This window comes from Panthera tigris, chromosome B2 (assembly GCF_018350195.1).
Source record: "Panthera tigris isolate Pti1 chromosome B2, P.tigris_Pti1_mat1.1, whole genome shotgun sequence".
NCBI lineage: Eukaryota > Metazoa > Chordata > Mammalia > Carnivora > Felidae > Panthera > Panthera tigris.
The window spans coordinates 2,167,867-2,185,002 of NC_056664.1; the positions used below are offsets into that span (position 1 = coordinate 2,167,867).

At 44.4% G+C, this 17,136-nt stretch overlaps 1 protein-coding gene and 1 long non-coding RNA gene across 7 annotated transcripts; both read right to left on the reverse strand.

Annotated features, from left to right (window-relative positions):
* Positions 1 to 205: 205 nt before the first annotated feature.
* Positions 206 to 2,464, reverse strand: LOC122238502. Of its 2 annotated transcripts, XR_006217427.1 has the most exons (3): positions 2,287 to 2,464; positions 1,422 to 2,013; positions 206 to 715 (listed from the first exon to the last, which is right to left on the reverse strand). It is a non-coding gene; the product is annotated as an uncharacterized LOC122238502 (long non-coding RNA). The 2 variants fall into 2 exon arrangements; XR_006217426.1 differs by having other exon boundaries at positions 1,422 to 2,464.
* A 1,875-nt stretch (positions 2,465 to 4,339) lies between these two features.
* Positions 4,340 to 11,092, reverse strand: LOC107180588 (zinc finger protein 165). 5 transcript variants are annotated; one of them, XM_042985468.1, is made up of 5 exons: positions 10,641 to 10,742; positions 10,199 to 10,241; positions 7,585 to 8,068; positions 7,164 to 7,299; positions 4,340 to 5,315 (listed from the first exon to the last, which is right to left on the reverse strand). In XM_042985468.1, exons 3-5 carry the CDS (start codon positions 7,993 to 7,995, stop codon positions 4,411 to 4,413), a joined length of 1,452 nt encoding a protein of 483 aa, XP_042841402.1. In that variant the 5' UTR covers positions 7,996 to 8,068; positions 10,199 to 10,241; positions 10,641 to 10,742; the 3' UTR covers positions 4,340 to 4,410. The 5 variants fall into 5 exon arrangements, with proteins under 5 accessions (XP_042841402.1, XP_042841403.1, XP_042841400.1 ...); XM_042985469.1 differs by having other exon boundaries at positions 10,199 to 10,247; XM_042985466.1 differs by lacking the exons at positions 10,199 to 10,241; positions 10,641 to 10,742 and adding an exon at positions 11,022 to 11,092.
* Positions 11,093 to 17,136: the final 6,044 nt, after the last annotated feature.

The window sequence follows — 17,136 nt, forward strand, 5'->3', positions numbered from 1 at the left end:
CTAGAGGGAACAGGGCCAATAAGGAGATAATACTAAAAAGAGAAATCTAAGATATTTTAGAATCTTTTTTAACTAAAGACAGCAGGGACCAAGGGAAAAACCAAACAAACAGAGTTTGATGAGTCTGAAAGATGAGGCAGATGATGTAGCTGCCATCACAGGAAACAGAAAAGAGGTACAAAATGGCTTCAAAGGTCCTGGGAAATTCAGAAAAGGTCATTTTAATACAAAAGAGTGAGTTCTGCTTTACAGAGCAAGTACTAAATGTACAGTGGAGGTTAGGCTATGGTTACATAGGATGAAAACATAAATAGCTTTACGTAAACTTTATGAGAGCAGTCTGAAAAGGTTGTTCAGTGAGGTTAGGAATGCTGTGCAGCTTCCTCACGAGTCAGATAATAGGGACGACAGCGTTATGTTATTCCGTATCACGTCCTCTGCTAGTGCTGCCCAAGCTGGAATGCTGTACTTGAGAGGACAGATACTCAGTTGGATTCAGCACCGTGTTTCTGTTTCAGGTGTTCCGAATGCTTTTCAACCTAGATAGCTGGCACAGCTTTCAGCCACCCTCTCTCAAGATGGATCCTGACGCTTACCTTGTTCACGAATGGCCTGGAAGGCTACATGTTTCTTGGCCTAGAATAGCTGGTGGCTTCTGTGCTGCCTGGTGAGGAAATTCTGAACACACTCCTATTCCACCTGTCCTGGCTACAACCTGGAAACAATTAAGATATGGTTGGGTTTGTGAAAGACTCAATGAGTGAACCAGAATTAATACCTGATTATAAAGACACCTGAGGGAACAACTCTCTAGGCACAGAATAGAGAAAAATGCACACACAGTCTGTTCCACCTTCAAGAAGTAAGAAGCCAGAAAAGATCAGGGGCCTGGGTGGTTCAGTTGGTTAAGAGTCCAACTTCGGCTTCAGGTCATGATCTCCCCGGTTCGTGCATTTGAGTCCTCTTGTGGAGCTCTGTGCTGACCAGCCTGGAGCCTGCTTCGGATTCTGTGTCCCCACGCCCTACCCACTCAGGCTGTCTTGAAAAAATGAATAAATGTTGAAAGAAAGGAAGGAAGGAAGGAAGGAAGGAAGGAAGGAAGGAAGGAAGGAAGGAAGGAAGAAACCAGAAAGGATCAAGAAAGAAAGAAAGAAAGGAAGAAAGAAAGAAAGGGAAAAAGAAAGAAAGGGAGAAAGAAAGAAAGGGAGAAAGAAAGAAAGGAAGAAAGAAGAAAAGAAAGAAAGAAAGAAAGAAAAAGAGAAAGAAAGGAAGAAACCATCAAGGATCAAGGTAGGTAACGCAGGCACCAGTACATGTAGCCTGGTCGAGTGGAGCCTGAAGCTCCGCAACCCTGCTCCCATGGCTGTACGGATGCTTGTCTCCCTGGCTGACTATTCATTTATTAAATCACGCCTGCCGACCTGTTTCGTGGAGCTCCCTCTGCAAAGCCCCCACGGGATCGCCGCCTCCGCCCTGCTCTCTGGCTGATGCTCTAACACCCGGGCCTGGAGCTCCGCGGGCACGACGGTCAGGATCTGCTCCTCGGCGGGACATCCGCCACTGCCGCCAGAGGTCCTAGAGTTGGGGCGGAGGCCTCCCAGGGTGCAGGCGTCCCCAGGTAACAGAAACGCCCAAAGTCAGGAGCAGCAGTGGCTACGTCCTGGTTGTTGGGGGTTCTTCCGGCACAGCACACATTCTTGGCTCCAAGCGCGGTCCTGCTCTTTCAGGGTCGGGAGCCAAGGCTGCAGCCACTGCGGGCTGTCACCGAGTCAACACGTATTAGGGCACAGGCTGGAGTATGTGGTAGGCTCTGCTTCGGGGAGACTGGCTTTGGGGGTGTTTTTCGGGCTACTCCTGAGGCAAGACGAGTCATTAGCGTACACAAATGCGAAAGGCTGCTGAAGGCTTTACTGGGGTTAAAGCTGACCCATCATCTGGAAACCCACCGAGTGAAGCACGGAAATACGAATTCCGAAGGAAAACGGGCGATGCCGGTGAATTCTGACGTCAAACCTGTAATGCGGAGAGAACGTGAAGCTTGACGACAGACGGACTGAAATGAAAATAGCAAACCGAGCACGCTGGGCTCTTCCAGTTCAAGCAAATGCGCGGGTGCGACTTCAGGTCACGACCAGAAAACGACCACACCGAGCGCGGGTGAGTGCCCGTGAGGACACGCTCCAGGGCCGCCCCGGGAGCCGCAGCCTCGCACAGCCGGCGCCAGAGGGGAGGCGACACCGGCAGAGGGCGTCCTCGCTCCCTCCCGGGCCTGCCGGGGCGGCGCACCTGCTGCTCCCAAACCGACGTCTTCCGGCGCCGCCGCCTTCATCTCGGAACTCCGTTCCTAAACCTCGGCAGCAGCCGGAGAGACGTGAGACCCGGGCGCTGCGGACATCAGCCCGGGCCGCCGGGCCGGCCCTCGGGGAGCGCACCGGCCTCACCGCGACCACCCCATCCGGCCGGAAGCGGCGTAGCCACCGAGGGCGGAAGCCTCCGGCTTCCGGCCTCTCTGGGAGACGCTCCTCTCGGTGGTGGCTTCGCGCGGCCGGGGGAAACCTCCCGCGGCCCCGAGGGTCGCACCCCCCCTCTCGGCCTCTCTGGGACACGTTCCTCTCGGTGGTGGCCTCGCGCGGCCCCGAGGGGCGGCGCCGCGAATTTGAGGGGCTTGTGGTCGTTGTCCTTCGGGAAGGTTGAAGATGCTCGCGCCCCTGTCCCCTACTTTAAAGCTTCGGGTGCCCCGTCCCGTGGTGATACTGTCAGTCACGTGATCAAGGTTAGGGGCTGAGACCGAGCCCCGCAACGGCGCGCGTGTTTGCGCCCCGGTTCCCGCACGCCGGGAGCTTTGGGGCAGGACGGTCCCCGGCTCCGTTTCCTCCAGCCCGGAGCGGGGAAGAGGTACGGCGCTTGTCACGCCGTGGGCTGCGCTACACAGCACCTGCAGAAAAGAAACTCTGCGTTCAGTAGTCAAAACAAAACACCCCCAGTACAGGTATTGGGTTACTGAGATCCCATCAGGACATTTCTAATTCAAGGTAATTGAGAAACAAATGCTAAGTCATTTGTTATGAAGCCTATTTATTCGTGGAAGATTTTGTACATTAGATTATCATAATTCTACAAAGGACGTGGTTTGCTAGACTTTTCACATAAAGACCTTATGCATGCAGTGGGATGTTAAAGCCTTATATCGTTTTTATCCCATTAGGGAAAATGTGCCTCGTCAAGCAGGTAAAAGAAGTCTAGCCAGATTTGCCTTTGTGTCCTGAAATCACTGGTGGAGTTCCTACTTGTTGGATTCCTGTCTCCACTCTCTGATGCCAACTCTCTCTACCTGGTCTTTTCTGGAGAGAAGAGCAGCCAGTGCGGATTCCCTCAGCCCTCTTCCATAATTGTCCGTAGCCGGAGACCCTCTTTCTGTCGAGAGAGCTGCCCAGAACTGCAGTCTTGGTACGTTCACCCCAGGGAGGTGCCCCCCCCCCCCCCGCATATGGGGCAGGAAGATCCTAGGTATGTTACTGTCTCCTCCAAACTCAAGTTTCAGTTCAATTTGACCACCTTTCCCTACCCCAGCTCCTGCCCAATTTATTTCTCCTCTCCTGTCTTGTTTGAATCTCTGGATTCTGGCCTCTTGCCTTGGAGGCTCTCCTGGTTTACCTCCTGGCAAGACCTCTGGACAGATTTTAGTCTACAGATTGTAATGCTACCATTGTGTAGGTCCTCTGTTTGGCATGACTGTCTTTCCTTTTTTTTTTTTTTTTTTGAGAGAGCAAAGCACAAGTGGGGCAGGGGCAAAGAGAGAGGGAGAGAGAGAATACCAAGCAGGCTCCACACTGCCATCACAGAGCCTGACGTGGGGCTTGAACTCACAAACTGAGATGATGACCCAAGCCAAAACGAAGACTGTCTCCTAACCAACTGACCCACCCAGGTGCCCCTGGCATGACTAATTCAGTTTTGTTGTGCCTTTATTTAAAGGAATGTTCTGAAAGCGTTGTTGTGTATTGCTCAGGCTATTTCCACTTCAGGGCTTAGCCCACCTCCTCTTGTGGCGAATCATTAACTAGTGTTGATGATCAGCCTCTTTACCTGAATCTTCTCCCCTCCACGCAGTAATCACGGTTACTTCCCAATAGAGTCCCTTTTTCCTCCACCCCCACTGCCATAGACTAACCTACTTATCAGCCTCCAAATTCTGCCCTTCTGGTTTGACTTTAGCAGTCAGTGGGGGAAGAGGCAAATCCTGTTTCACAGAAAGCACACACACAGTGAAGATCATATGCAGGACAGCAAATCAGAGAACGAGAGAAAAGAGACACTGGTCTTTCAGTCATTTGTCTCACTCAATATTTTTTATTCAATGTTTTTCATGTTTTGCTCTTTCTTTAGCACTTCCATAAAAATGTAAGTTCTTTACATTATCAGGTTTTCCCTCTTGTGAATTCTTTGGTGTTGACGAAGGTGTGAACTCTGACTGAAGGCTCTCCCACACTCGCTGCATTCATAGGGTTTCTCTCCAGTGTGGATTCTCAGGTGTCGAATGAGGTGTGAGCTCACTCTGAAGGTTTTCCCACATTCACTACATTCATAGGGTTTCTCTCTGGTGTGAATTCTCTGATGCAGGATGAGATGTGAGTTCAGGCTGAATGCTCGTCCACATTCTTTGCATTCAAAGGGTCTTTCCCCAGTGTGAATTCTCTGGTGCCTAGTAAGATCTGAGCTGCCCCCAAAGCCTTTCCCACACTCATTACATTCATAGGGCCTCTCTCCAGTGTGGATTCTCTGATGCCTAATAAGCTTTGAGCTGTGTCTGAAAGCTTTCCCACATTCATTACACTGGTGGGTTTTCTCCCCACTAAAAATTGCTGCATGTTTATTAAGGTTTGGGCTCTTGAGAGATTTTCCATATTGGTGAATTTTTTCTCCAGCATAAATTCTTTGATGCTTAATAAAATCTGAATTCCATTTGAAACTTTGGTCATAGGTACTATGTTTATGAGATTTCTGGTGTGTAAATTCACTTGAATTCAGGTTTAAGCTTCTGTCACATCCATCATGGCTTATTTCACCTGTAAGTGTATTTTTGTGGGTAAGGATTTTACTAAAACTTCCATCCTGAGCAGATGATGGTCTCTGAGACCCCCCTGATTCTTTTTCCCATTGCCTCTTTAACCTGTCTGTAGACTTACAGATGTCTTGAGGCTCAGCAGATCCTTCTGACACGAATTCTGAAATTCTTCCTGATAGAATTCTCTGTGATTCCATTTTTTCATAAATGTCCAACTTTGGCATGGATCCATTGTTTTCACTCTCATTATCTAAAATAACGCAAAGAGAAAGTGGTAAACATCTATTTGCTGAGTTGGAAGAAATACTCAACACTATTACATATTGGTACTTCACTTGGTTACTCTAAAAATGTGACTTTTCAGGGGGGCCTGGGTGGTTCAGTCGGTTGAGCATCTGACTCTTGGTTTTGGCTCAGGTCATGATCTCATGGTTGGTGAGTTTGAGCCCTCCATCGGGCTCTGTGCTGACAGCGCAGAGCCTACTTGGGATTCTCTCTCTCTGCCCTTCCCTCACTCGTGTGTGTGTGTGTGGTCTCTCTCTCAAAATAAATAAACTTAAAAAAATTAAAAATTCAGATGTGGCCTTTCAAATGAAAGGGTTGAAGGGCACAAGGGAGAAAAACTGGTAAAAGAAGGTAGAATGCATGCAGAGGGGAAAACCTCCATCCATCTATCCATCCACCCATTTCTTCATCTTCCATGGCTAACCCAATTCTGTAACCACTTTCTGCTACAGATCTCCTGAACACATCCCCTTCTTTACATTTCTGCTACCATGTTCCTTATCACTACTTTTTATCTAGGGGATTGTCACAGCCTCCTGCTGTTTTGACTCTGAGCTGCTAATCACTTTGAATATCCTCACCAGATTAGCTGTCCTTAAAACCCTGTCACCTCCTATACCTTACTCAGAAACTTTCACCCTCTTTCCTCCACAACTTACATGAATTCTTCCGCCTGGTTTCCAGAATCCATTTGTGATCTAGTCCTCACAATTCCTGCCTGTGGCTCACAAATTTATACTGTGCTTATGACTCTGTATTATGCATCTTGTCTTTGTTGTTGGGTTTGTTTTGTCTAGAATATGCTATGATAGGAAAGGTGGTTAGGCAGTGCTGGTCTTAGCATGGGGGAAATGTTGTGATTTTGGATAGGATGGATGGAAATGCTTCCAGAACAAACGTGAAAGCAGAATTTAGGTATTTTTAAAAAAATGGACTGTAATTTACTCTTTATTTTTGAGACCACTCATACCTAAAGTGATACTGAATCCATGAACTTCTTAAACAGATGAGTTTTAGGAGTGTCTGGGTGGCTCGGTCAGTTAAGCATCAGACTGTTGATCTCGGCTCAAGTCATGATTTCACAGTTTGTGAGTTCAAGTCCCATGTCAGGCTCTGCCCTGACAGTGCGGAGCCTGCCTGGGATTCTGTCTCCCTCTCTCTCTACCTCTTCCCCCACTTGCTCTCTTTCTCTCAAAAATAAATAAAAATAAACTTAAAAAAATTTTTAAACAGAGGAGTTTTAGAACAGTGATGAGTATTCCATGGAGGTGGTCACCAGAAATATGGCCAACTTCCTATAAAAACGTGAAAGCTTTGTAAGACCAAAAGTACAATAAAAAAGATAAGAGTGTGGATCTTGTATGCATCTGAATTATATTTCATTTCTGGGTATATCATTATGTATCTGCTTCTCTATCATTATATATGCTTCTTTACTAACATGTTTTATTTCTCTTGATGCGTTTCTTCCTCTTATTCTTTTGTTTCTTTACTCATTCTCTGACATTTTCTCATTCATTTTTCTTTAATTTACTCATAAAAGTATCCTGTGTTTTGGAAATATTCTGGATAAAGTACAAATGGGAGAATGTTAATATGCTTGATAAGGAACCAAATTCTGGGTGGTGTGTGTGTGTGTGTGTGTGTGTGTGTGTGTGTTTAATTGGCCAATGGCATACAGGGAAAGAGTTCTGTACTTCTCATGGGGTAATAAAGGAAAAGACCACCTATAGTGACTGAGACTATTCTGAGAAGGCAAATTCACAGCCCCACTCCTTCAGTGACATGAAATGTGTGTAATACTGCTCCTTACCATAGTCCAGCACAAGGGATGCTGAAGAATCATGAAGGGACTTGGGGTCCACTGGCTGAAACTGGGCACTGAGTGCTGGTCCAGGAGGCACCACCTTTCCCCTGAATATTTCTTGCCCATGTGCAAGGACTGGAACCTGAGAAAAATAAAGTATATTTGGGCTTGTGAGAGAATCTCTGTTGGAACTGAACATCTTCCAAACACAAAGAGAACCTCCCACAGGAATACAAAACTGCAGAAGGATGGATTAAGTACGACTCAACTGTGAAATGTGGCACAGCACCAGCTGGAGTGGAAAGGAGACATAAATGCTGAAGGAAGAGCCCCTGCAGGTCTCATTGGGGTGTTCAATCTCAGACCCTTTCCTCCCACCGTGTGATCCAGCTCTCTGGAGGCCTTAGATCTCCTGTCCCCTGCGTACCTGGACTCCTGAGTCATCAGCGCCTCTCTCGAGATCTTCCAGTACTGTCACTGCCTCCTCCCCACTCTCTGGGCGGTGCTCCCTCACCCAGGCCTGGAGCTCGGCGGGCAGGATGGTCAGGAACTGCTCCAGCACCAGCAGCTCCAGGATCTGCTCCTTGCTGTGCGTCTCGGGCCGCAGCCACTGATGGCAGAGCTCCCGGAGCCGGCTCAGGGCCTCACGGGGTCCAGGGGAATCCTGGTAGCAGAACTGCCTGAAAAGCTGTCGGCAGAGCTCCTGCCTGAGGGCATCACTTCTCTGGAAGCAAGTGTCCTGCCTCCAGACGAAATCTTCCTCTTCTATCTTCACTATCAGAAGTCCTGCATTCTCCCGAAGGTTCTCAGCTGTAGTTTTCTTTGATTCTGCCGTCATCCTGGGATGAAATGTATTCCCAGAAAACCCACTTCTGCTTTGTGCGGCGTCTTATTTAGTTTTGAGAGCTCTTCTAAAATAAAAACAAAAGTATCTCTTTATTTATAAAACAGCTCTTACCGTCTATGAAGATTAAAGATCACATCGCAGAAATTGTCATTTCCCGTTATACAGAAGTGTACTGGGCATTTAGCATATGTACAACCACTGAAATACCTGCTCTGTGGAGTACAACAGTCCCATGATTTCTACCTCACAGTAACCAAAATTTAAATTTAAAAACAAAATACTTTAAAGTAGAAACAATAAACATAAAACTTATAACTTTAAGCTGATGCTACATGTTAACATGCCACATGCAATTAGATTATATGTAAGTCAGAAAGACAAAAAAGCATCAGCACAGTACAATGACAAAGTGCTTCATAAAGTTGGGAGATTCAAGAGAGCCTAGTCGTTTGTAATGGATGGGAAAGCTTAATTCAGAAACTAACTTCTGAAGAATGGAAAGGATTTTGAAAGGATGTGGGAGAGAGAAAAATAGGAAATTACAAGCAAGGAAATGGCCCGAACAAGTGGCTAATGGTAGGATCACGGAAGCAGGAAAGCAAAAAGTTCAGCAAGTTTGTATAAGGATATCACAGAGGCAAAGGTCCTCCTGTAGAAAGCCTCAGATGTCAAGATCCGGAATTCAGAATTTACTTTTTAGACACTGCGGAGCTAAGGGAGGCTTCTGAGCACAAAGACCTGAAAAATACTGTTTATGGAGATTAATTAATATGTTGTTCATTTCTGGGATAGACTGCAACATGGAAAGAGAAACAGAGGCCACACTTGTGCTCATACAAGTGTGCGGAAAATACAAGCTTGGAATGATAATTATCAATTCAAAATCTGGAACTAGGATTACTTATAAATCTGTTAAATAATAAGGGCAAATTTTTCTTTCTTTTAAGATTTTAAGTAACCTCTGCACTGAATGCAGGGCTTGAACTCACACCTGAGACCAAGAGTTGCATGCTCCGTCGACTGAGCCAGCTGGGCACCCCAGGGCAACTTGTCTTGAGAGCCAGAGGCTAACCATGTCTTTTAGTTTTTAAATTTATGTTCGTTATTATTTTTTGTTTATTTTATTAAATTTTCTTTAAATCCAAGTTAGTCAACAGGCTTTTCAATCAATGTTAACTATTTCCTTCCCCAAAGGTCTCAAGTAGGTTTTTTTTATCCCAACAGCTCCTTCTCTACCTTCCTAGTTCCTGGCTCAGTCCATATCTTGGACAATAAAATTAAATATAATAAGCCTGCATCATGACTTGCTTATCCATCTTCCATGAGTCTTGTTATTAAATACCAGTTCCTCAAGTCAGCACACGGGAATGGTCTCTGAACTGGGACTGGTTTCTGAACTGAAAAACTGAGTAACAGGAATTTAGCTGTGAAGCAATAGACTACGAGAGCGGAATGCAAATATCAATCTTTCAGATCCTCTACTAAACGTTTCACCAAGTTGACTGCTGATTGTTGCATTGACATGTACTTTATTAAGAATCTGAACACAAGCAAAGCTCTGGGCTAGAAGTTGTACAGCAATGATTTCCAAGAAAGTCTGAGTTAGTTCCCAGCTGAGCTCATTGCCTAATCATCATGTGGGAACTTTGTTAGAAACAGATCCTGGGATGCTGTCTGGGTTAGTATGGGTATACCTGGAAAACCTGTATTCTGATGTACAGCCATAAGGAATTAAATGGTGTGTGAGTTTGCAAAACAATTGGAAAGAAATGACAATAAACACACATGGGTTAAAAACATTTACATAACTAGATGTGTTTCACATGACACACACTGAAATGATGATAGATGTTGAAAACTGAAGTACTAAACAAGTTGTATGGGAGAGGCATCAAATATCCTAACGGTTTTGGGGCAGGGAGCCCATGTGTGTGTTTACGTGCAAAGGGTAGCAAATATTTCCTAGAGCTGGTGGGGCTTAAACTGGACAATGAAAGATGAAAAAAATTCAAAAGGAAGGGGCAGGAGAAAAGTTTAGGAAGTGGGAATGAACAGCAGATTGATGGCGATCCCAGCTCACTCTAATATTTGGAGTGACTAAGAACTCTGCTCCCTCTAATAAACAATTTGTCATCCCTGCTCTGAGCCCCTACAGTTCCTAACACAGAACACCTGTGAATACAACACTCATCACCTGGTATCATTTTTAGCTTTGGCTGTTTCTCTTCATCAACTGGCTGGAACTCCAGGAGGTTAAGGACCACGCGCTATTTTCTAAGTTCTCACATTTGTCGATGGAGGGAAAGCCTGAGAAGCCTCTAGACGGTCTCAGAAGAGAGGAGTAACTGCCAGGAAAGTCGGAGCTCGGTGAGGAGCAGGCGCCTGCGTGTGCAGGAGCAGGACCTGGGCACTCGGCTGGAGGACGGGGCGTGGAGGGGGGGGGGCTCGGCTGGAGGGCGTTGGAGCTAGGCTGGAGGACGAGGGGGACCAGCAGGGGCCGCGGGAGCAGGGCGGGGAGGGATTCTCGCCCGGATGCTGGCGGCTGTCCTGCCCCGGAGGTCCTACGGGACGGCCTCTGACGGTCCCCACTGCTTGCCGGACACACGGGAAACAACAAACATCCACAGTATGGATACACTTCACTAGGACGCGGGGCCGTCCCCGCTCTTCCTCCCGCGAGATGTCGGGGCGGGCTCCCGGGCAGCTCTTCCCGGCGGAAAGCTGCCATCCTGAGGCCGCCGCCGAGCTCGGTCATTCCAGCCAATGACCCAGCCCCGCCCGCGGCGGTGACGTCACGCGCGGCGCGGGTAACCATGGAAACCACCTCCCCTCCGGAGGCAGGCGGGCGCAATGTCCTCCGAACGCCGACCCCGGTTCCCCCCTCTCCTCGGGATTCCTCCGCGGTCCCGGCTCCAGGTCGCCGCGGGACTGCTGCAATCCCGAAGGGACAGTGGTAGCGACCGGGTGCTTGCAGGGGGCAAAGGGTCAGACCCTCGGGTCCTCAAAGCCGGACTCACCTCTCCTACAGGATGGTTCCGATCGGACACTTCCGGTGGGAGGACGGCGCTGCGCCGTCTCTCAAAGCTTCCGTCCTCGGGACGTTGAGTCTGCGCAGAAGGCGGCCTGGCTTTGGACTGCGACTCCCAGAAGCCCCGGCGTCTCCTCCGCGCTGAGTCCGTTTCCCCTGCGGCCTGGCGGAGGTCCTCGAGTTCTCAGAGCTTCGGGGTGGGGTCCTTGCACCCGTTTGTAGCGGGAAACGCGGCCCTGCTGCTCCCGCTGGCCTCGCGCGGACTTAAGTCGGGGGAAGTGGAAGCGAAGCCCACGCACCAGGGGCGCCGCCCAGACTTAAAGCTCGCGAAGCCTCCCTGGGCTTCAGGAGTGCAGGTTTACAAACGGTGGCTGATGATAACCCTGGCTCACGCGGGTTCATGCATGCCCTGAAATGTGAACTTAAAAAAAAAGAAAAATTATTTTGAGACAGAGTGTGAGTGGGGAGGGGCAGAGAGAGGGAGACAGAATCCCAAGTAGGCCCCACGCTGATAGCGCAGAGCGCGAGGTGGAGCTCGAACTCAGGAACCATAAGATCATGCATGACTTGAGCGGAAATCAAGAGTTGGAGGCCCAACTGACTGAGCCACCCAGGTGCCCCTAAGAAATGTGAACTTTCTTTTTTATTTTTAAAGTTTATTTATTTTGAGAGCATAGGGGAGGGCCAGAAAGACAGGGAGAGAGAGAATCCCAAAGAGGCTCTGCACTGTCAGCACACAGCGGGTCGTGGGGCTCGAACCCACGAACCCTAAATGACCTGAACCATGAGATTATGACCTGAGCCGATTCTGACGCTTAACTGAGCCATCCAGGTGCCCCAAAAATGTGAACTTTCTTGAATCCCTGGGCCAATGTGTGAGAACTAGAACTTTGATGGTAACTTACATTTACTGCTGCTGTTTCTCTTGTATCTCTTCTCATCTGTGGTGTTAACAAAAATTCAGTCGAGTAGGTTTGAAAATCTAATCATCTTTATGAAGCCATTGTAAGCAGAGAGGAGCCTTGACCAGTGATAGAAAAATAAAAGGTTTTTGTCAGAAGGAGGGCGGGGCAAGGAAGTTATTAGCAAAAGAAAAAGCATTATCTCCAGGCAAGATCACCTTCACTTGGGAGGTGGGGGATGAGCAGGGGTCTAATCTTGCAGGTTACCTCATCTTCTTTGGGGTGGGGGAAGGGAATGGAGAGAGCCCATGTGACAGATTATCTTATTAGTGCTGACCAGAAAATTCTTGATTGATTTGCCTAAAATTTCACTTCTAGAGAGATTGCAATTGTAATGTAGTCCTGGTTTGCTGTCCTGGAGACAATTAACTCCATCTTGGGCCTGTGGTTTTCTTTTTAATACATTTTGTATTTATTCTCTTTCTTTTTGAAAAGGTAGTTCTGTTAGATGAGTATGTATGGCCAAACTGGTTTAATTTTCGTTGTTTTTTTTAAATCTAAAAGGCATCATGTCATCAGATAATCTTATGGTATTTGCTTTTTTCACTCCACAGTAGGTTACTAAAGTTGATCCCTGTTGTTGAGTTAAAATTCATTTTCATTACTGTATAGCAATCCAGTTGTGAATATAGCATTGCATCCATTCTCCTAAAAATGGGCTGATATACTATTCCCTCTCTTCTGGGTTATGGCAGTAAACCTCTTAAGTGTTCCTTCTGCTTCTACCTGTGTTCCCACAGTCTATTACCTTTTTTTTTTTGTTTGTTTGTTTTTTTTGTTTTTGAGAGAGAGGGAGACACAGAATCCAAAGCAGGATTTACTGAGCTGTCAGCACAGAGCCCGACTTGGGGCTCAAACCCATGAACCGTAAGATCATGACCTGAGCTGAAGTAGGACACTCAGCCATTGAGCCACCAAGGTGCCCCTATTCCTTTTCTTTTTTAAACGTTTTATTTATTTTTGAGAGAGAGAGTGTGCACTCGTGCTTGTGCGCAAGTTGGGGAGGGGTAGAGATGGGAACAGGGGATCCAAAGCAGGTTCTGTGCTGACAGAAGAGAGCCCAACACAGGACTGGAACTCATGAACCGTGAGATAATTACCTGAGCAGAAGTCAGATGCTTAACCGGCTGAGCCACCCAGGTGCCCTACTCATAGTCTGTTCTTAATAGAGCAGTCATAGTGATACTATTGTAGTACAAGTTCTAGCTACTGAAGGGTAGCAGAACACACCTCCCCTTTGGTACATTGATTTCAAATATGCCCCTTTGGTATATTGATTAGTTTGAGCTGTAGGCTCTTAAAAAACAGCAAATGCGGAAAGAAGTTTTCTCCAGATTTCCCTTATCTGCCTACGGACAGATCCTCCAGAACAGACGTCATTGTCATAAACAACCTCCCTGGGCGTTTCATCAACCAGGGAAGATTGACTCGTATGGTCAGAAAGAAATTGATACCTCACCCTGACAAACTTGTCACAAATGCTCATACTTCCCATCTATTCTAAGGGCTCCATTCATCTTTCCTAAAAGTCATTTACTCTCCCCTGAAAAGCCTACATCTCCCATCCCCTTTCCCTGTTAAGATGAAAATTCTAATGTTGCTTTCTCGGTTCCTCCTTTTTCTCTTGGTATTTCCTATATACTCATGTTAATGAACTTCTATTTATTTTTCTTTTTAAATTGTCTTTTATTACAGGGGCTTCAACTAAGAACTTAGAATGGTAGAGGGAAAATTATTTTTCAACCCCTAAACTAGCCCTCAGCTGAAAACTTTTTAATAGCTCCCCATTTCAGTCAAGACAAAACCCAAAGTACTTAAAATGGCCTATAAGACCCCATATGACCTATACTCAAATCTATTACTCTCTCCCTTGCTCATTATGCTCTGTCATCTCTGGTGAACTTCTTTGCTCTTCCTCATTGATAACTTTCTCAAAAAGAAGCCACTAAATAGTTTCACTAGTAAATTCTATCAAGGAGTTAAAGACTAAATAATACCATTTCATCACCATCTATTGAAAATAGCAGAGGGAACACTTCCTAACTTTCTGTTATACCTAATACCCTAATACCAAAACCAGATAGACATTATAAGAAAAAAAAACCCCACAGACTAAGATTTCTCATGAACATAGTTGCAAAAATCCTCAACAAAATGATGAACAAATCCAATAGTATATAACAAGAATTCTATACAACAACCAAGTGGGATTTATTCCAGACATACAAGAGTGATTCAACATTTGAAAATCAATCAATATAAGAAACAGGCTAAAGAAGCAAAATCATGATCATCTTGATTCAGAGAAAGCACTTCATAGAATTCACCCATTTGTGATACAAACTCTCAATACTTCTCTACTTGATAAAGAACATCTACAAAAAATATCCCCCACGCCCCACCCAGCAAACCACAGCTAATTCCATACTTATGAATGAAAAGCTGAATCTTTTCCTCTTAAGATTAGAAATGGACAAAACTGTCCTCTCTCACTACTCCTTTTCCACACCACAGTGGAAGTCCTAACTAGGACAGTAAGATAAAAAAAATAAAAATAAAAGGCGTACAGAAAGGAAAAGAATAGGTCTATTCATGTAAAACATAAACTTTCTATGTAGAAAACCCCAAAGACTCTAAAAAACAAAACAAAAGTCGCCTGGAGCATGCAATTACAGTAGTGTTGCAGGATACAAGATCAATATCTGAAAGTCCGTTGCTTTCCTGCATACCAGGAATGAGAAATTGAAATTTGAAATTAGAACAAATTACCTTTTATTTTTTAAGTTTATATACTTATTTTGGGAGAGATCATGAGTAGGTGGGTGAGGGGCAGAGAGAAGGAGAGAGAATGCCGAGCAGGGGAATTCAATGCAGTGCTCGATCCCATGAACTGGGAGTTCATGACTTGAGCTGAAATCAAGAGTCAGATGCTTAACCAAATGAGCCACCCAGGCTCCTTAAAAGAAATTATCTTTTATAATGGCACCAAACCAAACAAAACAACAAAACAACACTTAAGTATAAACTTGACAAAATAGGTATAGGATTTGTATGCAGAAAATTATAAAACATTGATGAAATAATTCAAAGACCCAAACATATGGAGAGATTCTGTGTTAATGTATTGGAAGCCTCCATATTGTTAAGATGTCAATTCTTCCCACCTTGATCTGTTGATTCAACATAAATGAATCAAAAATCACAGCAAGCTATTTTGTAGATACAAACTAATTCTAATATTCAGGTGGGAAGGGAAAAACCTAGAATAACCAATACAATACTGAGAAAGAAGGACAAAGTTGGGGGATCCACACTACAATTTCAAGATTTGCTATACAACTTTAGTAGTCAAGATGGCATGGAATTGGAAAAACAATAGACACATAGATCAGTGGAACAGAATAGAGGCCAGAAATCAACTCAAACAAATACAGTCAGCTGATAATTTGACAAAGGTGTAAAGGCAATTCAATGGAGAAAGGATAACTCTTTCAGCAAATGGTGTTGGAACAATGAGATATTTATATGCAAGAAAATCATGTACCTTTCACAGACTTAACTCAAAATGGCTCATAGACCTAAATGTAAAATCCAAAATTATAAAAGTTCTAGAAGAAACCATGGAGGAATTCTACATGACCTTGAGTTTGGTGGTTATATTGTAGACACAACAACCCAAACTGTGATCCATGAAAAAAATAAATTGTAATTTATTAAATATAAAAATATTTTCTCTATGAAATACACAAGAATGAAAACATAAGCCACAGATTGGAAGAAAATATATTCAAACACATTTCTACAAAAAGACATATCCAAAATATGCAAGTAACTTTTAAGATTCAACAATAAGAAAACTAACAATTTAATTTTAAAAATGGCCAAAGTATATGAACAGATACTTCATCAAAGAAGATTTGCAGATGGAAAATCCATGTCTATGGATTGAAAAACATGTGCAAAGATATTCAACATCGTTTGGCAGTAGGAAAATGCAAATCAACACAAGGAAATACCACTACATTCATACATACGTATCAGTGACTAAAATTTTCAAAGTTGACAATAGCATGTTTATTTGAAAGTTGCTAAGAGAGTGGATCTTAAAACTTCTCATAAGAAAAGAGGATTTGCACCTATGTCTGGTGATGGGTGTTAACTAGATTTATTGAGTGATCATTTTGCATTATATACAAATATAAAATCATTATGTTGCACACTTGAAACTAATATGTTATATGTCAATTATACCTCAGTAAAATCCCCCAGAATTGACAATACCAATTGTTGGTGAGAATGCAGACCAACAGGAACTCTCATTGATTGCTGATGGGAATGCAAAAGGGTACAGGCACTTTGGAAGATGGTTTGGCAGTTCTTTACAAAGCTAGACATAGTCTTACCATACAATCCAGCAATCACACTCTTAGATATTTACCCAAATTTGAAAATATATATTTACTAAAACAAAAACCTGCAGGTGAATATTTCTAGCAGCTTTTTATTAATTGCCAAAAAGTGTAAGCAACCCAGGTGTCCTTCAGTAGGTAAATAAATTAACAAATTGTGATACACCCATACACTGAAATATTATTCAGCAATAATGAACTATCAAACCACATGAAAACATGGATGAATCAAATACATATTGCTAAGTTAAAGAAGCCATTCTAAAAAGGATACAAACTGTATAATTCCATTTATATGACACTCTGGAAAAGACAGAACAAAGATAGTAAGCAGATCAGTAGTTGCTAGGGTTCTGGGGTCAAGGAAGGCTAAGGAAGTGAAGCACAGGGGATTTTTTATGGCAGTAAAATTATTCTGTATGCTACTATACTGGTGAATACATGACACTTTCTCAAACCCCACTGAACATTAGAAGATCAAAAAAAAAAAAAAAAAAGAACCTCGATGTATGCAAATTAAAAACACTTTTTAGGAGGTTGAAGGATCCCAAGATGGAATGCGGAAAGTGACAAACTACCTAACCATGTTATAAATGCATAGAAGAACTTCCCTGTAGGGATACAGCTGAAAGATACTGATGTAAATAACATTGGAAATTAGTAGAGTCTGTAATGATAAATACAAAAGGAACTGTACTTAACAGTACTCTAGTTGATAAAGTTGTTTCTCGTG